Raw genomic sequence first — 14,779 nt, 5'->3', positions numbered from 1 at the left:
TGATAGGAAATATATTAGCCCTAGTTCACAGGGCTTCAGTTAGTCTATAATGTGCCACAGGACTCCTCGCCACTTTTGCAGATTCAGACTAACACGGCTACCCCTCTGATACTAGTTCACAGGGTAAACTAACAAGGACTAATCTTGAGCCAGTAGAAACCTGCTAGAATGGGTCATGGCAATCAAACCAGTTAAAACACCCAGAGTCAATTACGAGTTTTCCAGAGTCAAGTGTGTCAGACTGATTAGAACACCTGAGGGCCAGTTGAGAACCAGTTGAGGCTGGTTTAAAAAGGCTTCCCTTTGGTTAGCTCACAGTGTGTGAGGAGCTGAGAAGAGAAGGAACTGTGAAGGATCTGAGAGGAGCAAGTGCAAGCAGCTACCAGGAGGAAGAGCCTACAGTAAGCAAGGTTCTGGAGAAGCCCATGGTCCAAGGGATTGTATTTGTCATGCAGCTGTTGCTGGAGACATTTGCAGGCAGCTGCTTTCACAGGATACCTGAGTTGGAACTCAGAATAGAGGACAGATCCAGGTTTCCCCCACCAGCCACTCCCCATTTCAACACTAGAAAAGAACTGACTTTGGGAAAATGGTTTGTCTAGCCCTGTGCCACTTGGAGCGGCGACAGAGACTGCGGAGTTTGGTTTCCCTTCTTTTTTTCAAATGCTGGCCAATGACCAGAGTAGCTCAACAAACTGGAAGCTGATGCCTTAGAGAAAGTGCCTAAACTGAGGGCTGCCGAAAGCTTCTGAGACAAGTAATCCTCCTGAAAGTGCGGGACCCGCCAAGGTGGAGGAGAAGCTTTGTCAAAAACAGAAGCAGAAAGAATCCTGACAATGATGCTGGTCCATTACCACATGGAAATGGTAGAGTTATCAATAATAATGTAGAAGATGCGTTCAATAATTATTTTGATTCTGTATTTGGAAAGACAACAGATGACGGAATTATCATGTGATACCACTCTGTCCATTCCATTCCATTCCATTCCATTCCATTCCATTCCATTCCATGAGAATATTGAACAGCAGTTACTCAATTTAGACATTTTAAATGAGAGTAACTTGTATCCAGGAGTTTTTAAAGAGCTGGCTCATGAGCTCACTGGATTGTTAATATTAATTTTCAATAAGTCTTGGAACACTGGGGAAATTTCTGGAGACTGGAAGAAAGATCATCTTGTTCTAATATTTAAAAGGAGCAAATGAGATGACCCAGGTAATTATACTCCTGTCAGTCTGATATTGATCCTGGGCAGATAATGGAGTAGTTAATAGAGAATCAAAGAAAGGTATGATTAATGCCAGTCAGCCTGGAGTTTCTGGAAAATAGATCCTGTCAAACACACTTGATTTTTTTTTTTTTAGATTATAAGTTTGGTTGATAAAAGTAATAATGTTTGTGTAACATACTTAGACTTCTGAAAGGCTGTTGACTTGCTTCCATGTCTGAAAAAAACTAGAAAGAGATAAAATTAATATGGCACCCATTAAATGGATTAAAAACTGGCAAACTGATAGATCTCAGAGTTTACACACAGGGAATCATCATCAAACAGGTATTTCTAGTGGGGACTTACAGGAATCAGGTCTCGGCCCTGTGCTATTTAACATTTAGTGCTCTAGAACAGCGATGTTCAAACTTTTTGGGCTCCGGAGCCCTTTACATGCATAAAAATTATGCGGAACCCCAGCGGTCCACGGATTGTATGTGTTGTACCTATCGATGTTTCCAGTTTTGTCAACCTCGCGGAGCCCCTGGAAATGTCTCGCGGAGCCCTGTGGCTCCACAGAGCACAGTTTAAGAAACACTACTCCAGAAGAAAACATATAATTATCACTGATGAAGTTTGCAGATGACCAAAAAATTGGGGGAGTGGTAAATAATGAAGAGGACAGGTCACTAACACACAGTGATCCCGATCAATTGATAAACAGAGTGAAAGCAGACAATGTGTGTTTCAGTATGGCTAAATAGAAATGTGTACATCTAAGGATAAATGGGAGACTATGCTGGGAAGTAGTGTCTAAGACGAAAAAACGTGGGTGTCCTGGTGGGTAATCAGACAAAGATAAACTCCCAGTGTGATGTTGTGGCCCAAAGGGTCAATGCAGTCCTTGGACACACAAACAGGGGAATCTTAGTAGGAACAGAGATGTTATTTTACACCTGTATTTGTCACATGTGTGACTACTACTGGAATACTGTCCAGTTCTGCTGTCCACCTTTGAAAAATGATGTTGGTAAATTTGAGAGATCCTTGAAGAACCACGAGAATAATAGAGAGAAAACATGCCTCATAGGGTACGTCGAGACTACAAGCCCCTTTTGAAAAAGATAGTCTAGACAGCCACAAGACTTTCGAAAAGCGATTTGCTTTTTCAAAAGAGAGCACCCAGGCAATCTGGATGCTCTCTTTCGAAAAAGCCCTGTTTGCGTTCAAAAATCCATTTTTCAAAAGAGCTTTTTCAAAACAAAAGGCATTCTTCCTCGTAAAAGCAGGTTTATTGCTGTTGAAAAAACAGCCGCGTTCATTTGATTTAATTTCAAAAGAAAGTGACAGCAGTCTAGATGCACGTCATAGCCAGAGTGAAAGACGTAAGAAGCTCAATCTGTTTAGCTTGCCAAAGAAAAGTTAGGGGGTGACTTGATTATCTTACTGTTCATTTTAGAAATGTCTGTCCACCTGTGAGTCTGTTCAAGAACTACCCCTAAAGGGTAAGAGCTAGGACCACCAAATTTGGCATGGAGCTTTCTCTTATGTGTAACTTAAATCAAGGTAAGGGTTGGTTGTGCCAGAACAGTGGGATGTGCCAGGAAATTGATTGTTTCTCATAAAATGGAAAGGGAAGGGTTTGGTAGGCGGGACAATTTTATTGTAGAATGTCCACAGGGAAGCAGCAAATGGCCAGAGATGGAGACCAGAACAGTTGGAACCCTGTTGGGCCAGCAGGAGGCAGGGGTGGAAAAGGGTCAGCCCTCTCCTGTATATTTGAGAGAGTTTGTCTGTGTGTCTGTCTGTCTCCCCCAGTTGGGGGATGTGCACCCCTCTCCCCCACTGTGCCCTCTGCAGTGACCATGAGCAGGTGCTTCTAATGTGGCCTCCTATGGCCTGTACTACAAAGGCAGGTCAATCTAAGCTATACAGTTTGAGTTACATTAGTAGCATAACTCAGATCTGTGTAGTTTAAATCTACTTCCTGCAGGGTCCATGTTGCAGGGGGTTGACAGGAAAAAACTCTCCTTCTGACTCCCTTTGCTCATCTCATTCTGCTGGAGTACCAGAGTGGACAGGAAAGTGTTTGGTCCATTTATTAGGTCTTATGGAGATCAACCACTTTGTACTTTATTAGCTTGTCTTGTAGTCACGCTTAGTTGTAATGGATATGGCATTTCCAGTGGTGCAGATAACAGGAATGTTGATCAAAAACCTATAATTTCATTTGTCATTCATTTCTATTCAAGTATGATTCCTTGTAACCAAATGAGTTAAACTAACCTTATATAAATAAGAAGCAATTTTACTATATAAGGAATCTGAAAGAAAATACTTGGTATCATTTTTGTTACATTGAGCTTGCCAGGAATTTTGATATGATTTCTGTCTGCTGTTCCTTTTACATAGAATGAAAGTGATGTCTTGATTCTCAAGAGAAATGAAGTGCAACATAATTTATACTCTGCAGTTGAAGAGTTCATTGTGGAAGTGGATAAGATACCTCTCTCTGAGCGTGTAACTACTTTGCAGGTTGAAAATAAGCTTTTTATTACTATTATTATGAGTAAATGCTTCTAATCTGCTCTCTAATTTGTCTGAAGTTCAGTGTGTTAAAATTGGAGGTTTCAATAGCAGAATGTTGAGCTTACTATATTACATGGTTAAGCAGCACAACTTACCTCTGTAGTTTGATTTACTTCAGTAATTGCAGCAACTTGCAGTAGACTTTTAAAAAGATCTAGTAATTTTTGTTGAAAATGTGCACTTTTACAGTGTATGCTTTGAGATTCCCAGTAGTGTGGTTTTTTTCCTACATGAAATAAGTGAAAGTAGTGGTATATTACTAACAAATACTTTTAAAATACTCAAACAGTTCAATGCTGAAAAATGGTATCAAGGCTCTATTCCTGTTTTTTGTGTAGTTCTTTCATTTGAAGGCAAAAGAATAAGAAAATGAAGACTTGCCATAATACACAATTATTAAACACTTCATTTCTGTTTTAACCCCCAACTGTCAACAATTTTCTGTACTGATCCTTAAACCATTAGGAAAATAATTAGTTGCTAAATGATTGTAAGCGGTGTGTCCTTGTATCCCCAGAAGCTCTTCAGATGAATGTTGAAAGGGGGTGGATGGTGCTAGTTTAGGCAGAGAAAAACATTAGTCAGCACATTCCCAGAAAGGATGACCGAAACCAAGCTTTGCTGGGTCTGTTTTGCTTTCTGTTCTAATCTTGTCTGATCTCTGTTAGCTCTTAAACCATTCACAGCACCCTTAAAGTCGGGTAAAATTGGTAGACAAACGCTAATGCATGTGGCTTTTCATATCAAGTGTGAACAAATGTCAATCAAGAAGGTTTAACTTCTGACAATAAAGCTCAGTTCCTGTTTAATGCAAGGTTGCTATGAAACCAGGTCTGTGCAAGTGAGTGTTAGTATTGCACTAGGAATGTTAAATTTAGGTTAATCAACTAAGCAAACAGTCGATGGAATTTCCATCAACTACTCAATTAGTTGATAAGCCCCACCAGCTCTTGCAACATTTCAAAGGTAGAAGCACCGCAGGGAACATGGGGTGAGCGGGGGACTCAAGCAGTCCCCCGCTGGTCCCCTGCTTTTGAAAAGCAGGGAGCAGGAGGCCAGCGGGGGACTGCCTGAGTCCCCTACTCACCTCGTGCTCCCTGCAACACTTCTGCTTTCGAAATGTAGCAAGAGCTGGTGGGGCTCTTGCTACATTTCAAAGGCGGAAGTGTTGCCACTGCACCCCTGCCCCACTTCCCATGGAGACGGTGCTACAGGGAGCCGGCTTTTAAGCTCCCCATTTGCTGCCTGTCTGATGGAGGCAGCAAATGGGGGAAGTGGCTAGTCGAATCACTAGTTGACAAGTCACTTACATCCCTATATTGTACATTAGTTAATGGCTGCCTAATGCATATCTGCATAATTTTTTTCCCTTTTTTAATTCTGTTGAGTCATTTCAAAAGTGACTAAGTTGTACGTTAGCAAATGTTTATAACTCATATTCAGTGTGTTTGAGGGATTTTAATGAAGAGTTTATCATAGAGAATAATGACAAGCAAGCAGCATTTGTCATTAAGCTCTACTACTCAGAATTGTAGAAACAATCAGTCATCTGTGTACATGTAAACAAATTTGAACGTAAACTTCAGCTAAGCTGTTTAAGTCTGGCATGGATCTGATCAATAGTGTGTCCATAAAAATTAGCATTATTTAAATCACTTGAACTGGGAGTATTTTTAAATAGTGCATTCTGAAGTATGGTTAGATTGTCTTAATACTTGTTTTTCTCATTCTGCTGCTGTGTTGCAGAACTGGGTTGTTTTTGATTCACTAAAAAATGAATTCATATACATAGATTATTAGGGTCTGGCATGATAGGGAAAAAATGATATATGTATGGACCTAATAGTTTCAAATAGAATAAAACATTTCCCCCCCTAGATGCATTACAAGATTGTGCTGCTTTAGCTCCACTAGATGGTAGTCTTCAAACATTTTTCGTTGCAGTACTGGAGTAGAATTGCAGCAAGATTTTTTTTTTTCAGATATTTGATAGCATCTTGAATGTTGAGTGCAGTGAAACCTTCTATTAGTTGTGTTCAACAAAATAAACTTGGTTTAACATAAGAATGGCCATACTGGGTCAGACCAAAGGTCTATCCAGCTCAGTACCCTGTTTGTCGACAGTGGCCAATAATACCAGGTGTCCCAGAGCGAGTGAAGCGAACAGGTAATGATCAAGCGATCTCTCTCCTGCCATCCATCTCCACCCTCTGAGAAACAGAGGCTAGGGACACCATTCTTTACCCACACTGGCTAATAGCCATTTATGGACTTAACCTCCATGAATGTATCTAGTTCTCTTTTAAACCCTGTTATAGTCCTAGCCTTCACAACCTCCTCTGGCACGGAGTTCCACAGTTTGACTGTGCGCTGTGTGAAGAAGAACTTCCTTTTATTTGTTTTAAACCTGCTGCCCGTTAGTTTCATTTGGTGTCCTCTAGTTCTTATATTACGGGAACAAGTAAATAACTTTTCCTTATTCACTTTCTCCACACCACTCATGATTTTATAGACTTCTATCATATCCCCCCCTTAGTCTCCTCTTTTCCAAGCTGAAAAGTCCCCATCTCTTTAATCTTTCCTCATATGGGACCGGTTCCAAACCCCTAATAATTTTAGTTGCCCTTCTCTGAACCTTTTCTAATACCAGTATATCTTTTTTGAGATGAGGAGACCGCATTTGTACGCAGTATTCAAGATGTGGGCGTACCATGGATTTATATAAGGGCAATAAGATATTCTCCGTCTTATTCTCTGTCCCTTTTTTAATGATTCCTAACATCCCGTTTGCTTTTTTTTTTTTACTGCCGCTGCACGCTGCGTGAATGTCTTCAGAGATCTATCCACGATGACTCCAAGATCTCTTTCTTGATTAGTTGTAGCTGAATTAGCCCCCATCATATTATATGTATAGTTGGGGTTATTTTTTCCAATGTGCATTACTTTACATTTATCCACATTAAATTTCATTTGCCATTTTGTAGCCCAGTCACTTAGTTTGGTGAGATCTTTTTAAAGTTCTTCACAGTTTGCTTTGGTCTTAACTATCTTGAGCAGTTCAGTGTCGTCTGCAGACTTTTCCACCTCATTGTTTACCCTTTCTCCAGATCATTTATGAATAAGTTGAATAGGATTGGTCCAAGGACTGACCCTTGGGGAACACCACTAGTTACCCCTCTCCATTCTGAAAATTTACCATTTATTCCTACCCTTTGTTTCCTGTCTTTTAATCAGTTCTCAGTCCATGAAAGGATCTTCCCTCTTATCCCATGACAACTTATTTTACTTAAGAGCCTTTGGTGAGGGGTCTTGTTAAAGGCTTTCTGGAAATCTAAGTACACTATATCTACTGGATCCCCCTTGTCCACATGTTTGTTGACCCCTTCAAAGAACTGTAATAGATTAGTAATACATGATTTCCCTTTACAGAAACCGTGTTTACTTTTTCCCAACAAATTATGTTCTTCTATGTGTCTGACAATTTTATTCTTTACTATTGTTTCAACTAATTTGCCTGGTACTGACGTTAGACTAATCTGTCTGTAATTGCTGGGATCGCCTCCAGAGGCCTTTTTACATATTGGCGTTACATTAGTTATCTTCCAGTCATTGGGTACAGAAGCTGATTTAAAGGATAGGTTACAAACCACAGTTAATAGTTCCGCAATTTCACATTTGAGTTCTTCCAGTACTCTTGGGTGATTGTCATCCGGTCCCAGTGACTTGTTACTGTTAAGTTTATCAGTTAATTCCAAAACCTTCTCTAATGACACTTTAATCTGTGACAAGTCCTCAGATTTGTCACCTACAATGGATGGGTCAGGTTTGGGAATCTCCCTAACATCCTCAGCCGTGAAGAGTGAAGCAAAGAATTCATTTAGTCTCTCCGCAATGACTTTATTGTCTTTAAGTGCTCCTTTTTAATCTCTATAGTCCAAGGGCCCCACTGATTGTTTAGCAGGCTTCCTGCTTCTGATGTACTTAAAAAACATTTTGTCATTATCTTTTGAGTTTTTGGCTAGCTGTTCTTCAAACTCCTTTTTGGCTTTTCTTATTACATTTTTACACTTAATTTGGCAGTGTTTATGCTCCTTTCTATTTACCTCACTAGGATTAAACTTCCACTTTTTAAAAGATGTCTTTTTATCTCTCTCTGCTTCTTTTACATGGTGTTTAAGCCACGGTGGCTCTTTTTTAGTTCTTCTACTATGTTTTTTAATTTTTTACATTTAAGTTGGACCTCTATTATGGTGTCTTTGAAAAGTGTCCAGGCAGCTTGCAGGTATTTTACTTTAGTCACTGTACCTTTTAATTTCTGTTTAATTAACCTCCTCATTTTTGCATAGTTCCTCTTTTTGAAATTAAATGCCGGGGTGTTAGGCTGCTGAGGTGTTCTTCCCACCAGAGGAATGTTAAATGTTGTTATATTATGGTCACTATTTCCAAGCTGTTCTGTTATAGTTACCTCTTGGACCAGATCCTGCACGCCACTCAGGACTAAATCAAGAATTGCCTTTCCCTTTGTGGGCTCCTGTACCAGCTGCTCCAAGAAACAGTCGTTTAAGGGTTCAAGAAATTTTGTTTCTGCATCTCGTCCTGAGGTGACCTGTACCAGTCCATCTGGGGATAGTTGAAATCCCCCACTATTATTGAGGTCTTTATTTTGATAGCCTCTCTAATCTCCCTTAGCATTTCATAGTCACTATTACTGTTCTGGTCAGGTGGTCGATAATAGATCCCTACTGCTATATTCTTATTAGAGCAGGGAATTACTATCCATAATGATTCTACGGAACATGTTGATTCATTTAAGATTTTTACTTTATTTGATTCTAAATTTTCTTTCACATATAGTACCCCTCCCCCATCTGCACAACCTGTTCTATCCTTCTGATATGTTTTTGTACCTGGAATGATTGTCCTCACTCCACCAAGTTTCTGTGATGCCTATTGTATTAGTATCCTCCTTTAACATGAGGCACTTTAGTTTACCCATCTTATTTTTTAGACTTCTAGCATTTGTGTACAAGCACTTTAAAAACTTGTCATTGTTTATTTGTCTGCCCTTTTCTGATGTCAGATTCGCATAAAAAAGAATGTTTTTCATCTGATCTACTTCTTTTTCTTGAAGTAACTCTACCAGCAGACTCAACTAGATATTTGAAAATGGAGGGTAAAAATTAAAATTCTTCCAAGTGCTAACACTACCTTGGTTATGGACAAGTCTATAATGTAATTGCATGTGGTTTTCTGTTACTACTCAAAGAACAAATACTAAGAAATTGGTTTCAATCTACAGGATTTCAACAGGAAATCTTTCCTTCAAAGCTAGATTCCTTATACAAATTCTTTCTTCTAACTAATTTTTCAGTGTTTGTTATGAGTTTGAGAATAACACAGCATTACAGTTATTACAGTTCAGAACAAATTTTTCAGGTCACTTGTGTATTCACATAATTCATGTAGCTGCTATATACTTGTCATAGATCTATCCCTTAGTTAAGGGAAGCATATTTTGCACATTTAAAGATGCCTGCTTGAAAATCAAGTAGTAGAAAAGCATACTATGCTTTCATGAAATTTGGTGTGTTGCACATGTGTAATATAAAGATCTAACTGTGGCACTCTATAATCCTGTAAAATACTAGGTATATGTAATAAGGCTAATCTAGTTCTTAGAATAATTCTTAACCATCCCACTGTACTAATGGGTGTGGGTTTTTTTTGTTTGTATTTTTTGTATTACAGTATTATATGTTATGGTATCTTGTAGTGCAGTCAACAAAGATTTACATCTGTATTAGGGATGTTAAATTGTGTTTTTAATCAGCTAATTGAATAGTCGATGGAATTTCCATGGACTACTCGATTAGTCGATAAGTGGGGAAACTGCAGAGCCACGGTGGGGTTAGCTTCTGGCCTCAGGAGGCAACACCTCTGCAGCTCTGCCTTTAAATGTATTAAGAGCTGTTTAAAAGGCAGAGGTGTAGCGGGGAGATTGGGCACAAGCTGGGAATCAGCTGATTCCCAGCTTGGACCCAGTCCCAGACACTGCGCTTCTGCTTTTAAAATGTATTAAGAGCCTCTATGGCTCTTGTTACATTTAAAAGGCAGAGGTTCAGCAGGGACCGAAAGCAAGCAGGGAATCAGCTGTCGGCTTGGAATCAGCCTGGCAGCTCTTACTCCATTTAAAAAGGAGAGGCGCAGCATCTGGGACCTGGCATGAGTTGGGAATCAGCTAATTTTCGCTTGTGCCTAGTCTCCCTGCTATGCCTCTGCCTCCCTTGCCGCCGCGCCCCCTCCTCCTCCCCCCACTCCTGCAGAGACATTTCTGGGGGGGAACCAGCTTTTACGTGCAAAATATGCTTCCCTTAACTAAGGGATAGATCTATGACAAGCTTTTAAGCTGGCTCTCCCTAGCACTGGCTCTTTACCCCCCCCCCTTGCTGCCTCTCTCTGGTAGAGGCAGCAAGGGAGGAGGGAAAGCAACTAGTCGAGTCACTACTTGACTACCTGATAAGCATATGCTTATTGAGTAGTTGGCTAGTTGCTTGCCAGTCCAGATAAATAAGATCAGCAGTTCACTTTCTTCAAAGCTGATGGTAGGAGCTTGCAAACTGATGGAAGATGTTCAACAAAGGAATGTAAGTGACTAGTTGACTATCCGGTAAGCAAAAGCTTTTTGGATAGTCATCTAGTCCCTCGACTGGTTTCTTCCCCTCCCCTTGCTGTCTCTATCAGGGGGAGCAGGGGCCGGTGCTGGGGGCGGGGACAGCTTAAAAGCCGCTTACCCCCCCTCCGCCCCGTACCATCTTGGCAGGAGGGTAGCGGGAACTGGGCATGAGCCGGGAATCAGCTGATTCCTGGCTCACACCCAGTCCCAGATGCGCCTCTTCTTTTTAAACGTGTTAAGAACCTGTCAGCTCTTAATATGTTTAAATGGCTACAGTGCAGCATGGGGGACCCAGCATGAGCTGGGACAGCTGATTCCCAGCTTGTGCAGGATTTCCCCCCCACCCTCCCCCAGCTACAGCTCACCAGCTTTTTGATAACATTTTAAAGGGAGAGACGCAGCGGGATTAGTTCTTGGGCTGGGAGCTAACCCCGCTGCAGCTCCCCTGCTTATTGACTAATGAACTAGTTGATGGAAAATTAATCAACCACTCGATTAGTTGATTAAACTAAAGTTTACATCCCTAGTTCAACACAAACTACTGTCAGCCATTCATATCCCTTTTTCTGTGGAGAATTTTATCTTTTGGGCATAGAAAATCAAATGCCAGAATCAAAAAGGAAGGCACAAATATTTCCCACATGGAACTTCTTATCTAGAGACACAGCCCTAGGTTCAGAAAAAGAAGCTTCTTGCCAGGTTGTGTCAGAGAACTGACCTAGCATTTTCTTCAATTTATTTAGCAGACATTTTTTCTTTAAAAGTTTGGGTTTGTCCCCTAACCTTTGTTGTGAAAACCATCTTTCTCATGCTGACTTAATTTTTTCTCCTCAAGTTCCACATAGTGAGAGAGACTCCATGCTTCAGGTATTGGTTACATAATTATTATATAGGTATTGGTTATATAATTGGTTATTTAGATTGAGCTAAAAGGTTCAGTATTGGAAAAGTCCTGTTTATTAGGGTCATGAAATTGCTTTGCGGTAGGTGCGTCTAATACTGCAGTTTGTGTGGGACTGTAAGCTTAGTTACTAACCAAAATTGCTCAGGAGAGATTTAACTTGACCTCGGTCCCCTGATGTCAGTTTAGAATGTCAGAGATGTTATGTGGTTGGTATACCTCACTATCCACTCAGAAGTGGGCTTGTTTGCTGCATTTGGTGGTCTCTTTAGGGAGCAATCTAAGGTGAATCCCTTTTTTTCTTTAATACTTTTGGTCATATCCACACCCCATTCTTGGTCATGGGGAAGAAGAGATATGAAAAAAGGAAAAACTAATTTATGGTAGTCTCTTCTCTTCCCCTCCCCCCCCCCCCCCCCGACTTCTGATTTGAGCTTCTGTCCTATCTTTCTTTTGGATATTGTTAAATATGTTAGGAAGTGTATGTAGATTCTTCCACGATTAACAGATTTTTTGTGCCATCTTACCTGTGGCAGGTGAGCCACAGAGCAGAACCATTTCAGAGAGGAAAGCTGAGATAACACACTTACTAGTAAATAATAGTCTAATATGCAACTTGCATAGGATGTGGGTCTAGATTTTTTTTTAAGAAGTGAAAAGTGCTGTAGTGAGTCAGCATATGAGCTTAATTTTCATTTGTGATTGTATATAGAATGACTTTAATTGACTGTTGATAGGACATCCATCAAGTTCCTTTCTGATTGCATACCTGCTATTTTTTCCCTTATGTTGTACAGGAGCTGTCTGGTTCTCTGGAGGCAGTATATGGTCCAGCTAGTGAAGCAGATGAGACTGAGGAGGTGTTTCTGCAGTTTTTTGCATGGAAGCAAACCAAGCTAGAGGAATTCAGTCGTGTCAGAAGTGGAACAAATGCTTCTGTTCAGAGTCTTTCAACATGGTTCAGTGGCATAATAAAGGTAGAACAGACTTGACATCTAATCTGTAATGTTATGCAAAAAGGACACCAGTTCTGCATGCAGACTGTAATCTTGTGCAGTAGATGTTAGGACTTGATAGGTGGGCATTATAGGATAGTTCAGTATAAGTTTCCATAACTGTACTTAAGAAGAGCATGACTAGGTGCCAATGTTTGTGCCAAGAGGACAGTGCTCAATGAAGATGAGTTTACTATCTTACCTCAGTATCTAATACATACTGGAGTCAGCTGGTTTAAAATATAAATGCATGCTCCCAGGTTAGAGGACATATTTCATGGTACAGTTAAGTGTTTTTCTGGTCTAACCTAATATAAATATAGTATGGGGGAGAAAGAATTGATCAATGCATTAAAATAATATGTTCAGACTTTTCTAGCATTTAAAAAACATCCTCGTTGCTTCAGTCACACTACTTTTGAACTAAAGACTTGAGGGCAAATTAAAGGAATCTAATCAAACATTGAGGCTGAAATAGTCTGAGAAGGGAGGAACAAAAACAAGGATTACGAAAAGAATGAACAGAGCATTTTAAAATCAGAAATGGCCTAGGTGCAGATTACCTTTTCTCTTTCCTAGAAATATTATGTGGAGGAATTAATGTACATTGGGAGGTTGTCTAATACTACAGTATATTTAGTGTTGTTCCTGAATTGATGTGGTGTTTTAATGCTATCTTCTAGTTCCTTATGACAGTGCTCAGTCTACATCCAGTTGTTTCTCCTCAGTACATTGGGTAGGGGTTGAGTTACCTTCCAGTCTCTAGCTCCCTCCATGAAATAGAAGAATTGTTTTCAGAAATTTGCTAGATCACAAAAGTGATCTTTGCACGACTGATGTAAGATGTGTTTTAAGTGCATACCAAAAATAAAGGGCTGTTTTGTTTTACTGGTCGTCAGTTTTATTTTCTTTGTTAAATGGAGGTAATGGTTGCTATAGTAGTTTAGAAGGCGCTTCTGAAAGGTGCGGTTACAGCATTTTTCTTTAAGCTTTATGGGAACTAGTCAATAATATTATGGAGCAGCCTTCTGGGTATGTCTATTCAGCAGTGAAATGGCTCTGGCTGGCCTGGATCTTCTGACTCAGGCTGCAGTGCTGTAAAATTGCTGTGTAGAAATTTGGACTGGGACTGGATCCTGAGTTCTGGACTAGGATTGTTAAGAGACGGATAATTAACTAATTGTGTAGTCAATTAACAATTTGTATCTACTACACAATTAGTCAATAAGGGGAAGGTGCTCTGTCTCAGCTCACCCCAGTCCAGGAGCTACCCCTGCTGCAGCTCTGCAGCTTAAATATAGTAAGAGCTGGGTATGGAGGCAGCCTATATCCTACTACATTTAAACTGGAGAGCCGCAGCCAGGGTAGGTTCTGGAGTGGCGCAAGCTGGGAGAGAGCCAGGACCATTGCAGCTCTGCATTTTAAATGTGGTAAGAGCCACCCGCCTCTTCCTTCATTTAAAATGTAGAGCCACAGTGTGGGGTAGCTTGCACTGGGTCCGGGACCTCTGCGGCGCTGCATTTTAAACATAGCTCTTCCTATTTTAAATGTAGCTCTTAAAATGCAGTGCTGTAGAAGTCCTAGAATGGCGCGAAACGGGACTGCTCAGTCCCAGGTTGCACCAGGTCCAGCAGCCCCTGTTCACAGTGGCTGGGGCTGGCTGTGGACAGGGGCTGCTGCCAGAGAAGCCTCAGCCCTCCGCAAGCTGAGGCTGCTTTGCGACTGTCTCCCCTACCCTCTGCTGTGGGAAGGTGGGGGTGGAGGGGCAGGCTGCACTATGGAGATGGTGCTGGGGGGAATGAGCTTTTAAGATGGCTCCCCCCCAGCACTGGTTCCTGTTCCTTCCTCCCCTTTACTGCCTCTGATACAGAGGCGGCAAAGGGGTAGGGAAAGCGAGCAGTTGAGTACTCGACTCAACTACCCAATAACCTTACTCAACTACTCGCTTACCTCCCTATTCTGGACCCTAAGAGAGGACATATGCAAACACTTGGAAGGTAATAAAGTGATAGGGAATAGCCAGCATGGGTTTGTGAAGAACAAGTCATGCCAAACTAATCTGATAGCTTTCTTTGATAGGATAACGAGCCTTGTGGATAAGGGAGAAGCGGTGGATGTCATATACCTAGACTTTAGTAAGGCATTTGATACGGTCTCGCATGATATTCTTATTGATAAACTAGGCAAATATAACTTAGATAGGGCCACAATAAGGTGGGTGCATAATTGGCTGGATAACCATAGTCAGAGAGTTGTTGTTAACGGTTCTAAATCCTGCTGGAAAGGGATAACAAGTGGAGTTCCTCAAGGGTCTGTTTTGGGACCCGTACTGTTCAATATCTTCATCAATGATGTAGATATTGGGATAGAGAGTACGCTTATTAAGTTTGCAGATGATACCAAACTGG

General features: G+C 40.8%; 1 protein-coding gene across 12 annotated transcripts in view; it reads left to right on the top strand.

Moving 5' to 3' along the window:
- Window positions 1–14,779, top strand: part of STK31 (serine/threonine kinase 31) — a 103,167-nt gene that overhangs the window by 40,824 nt on the left and 47,564 nt on the right. For 11 of the 12 annotated variants that reach the window (XR_012901996.1, XR_012901995.1, XM_075922197.1 and 8 more), the window contains 2 exons: window positions 3,626–3,748; window positions 12,174–12,353. Coding sequence is in view for 10 of the 12 variants with exons in the window: in XM_075922197.1 (XP_075778312.1) it covers window positions 3,626–3,748; window positions 12,174–12,353 (303 nt within the window). In the remaining 2 variants the exon portion in view is untranslated. The remainder of the gene's footprint in view (window positions 1–3,625; window positions 3,749–12,173; window positions 12,354–14,779) is intronic. The other variant, XM_075922199.1, reaches the window with a different exon arrangement.

Source organism: Pelodiscus sinensis, chromosome 2 (assembly GCF_049634645.1).
Source record: "Pelodiscus sinensis isolate JC-2024 chromosome 2, ASM4963464v1, whole genome shotgun sequence".
NCBI lineage: Eukaryota > Metazoa > Chordata > Testudines > Trionychidae > Pelodiscus > Pelodiscus sinensis.
This window is presented reverse-complemented; position numbering and strand designations above follow the sequence as displayed.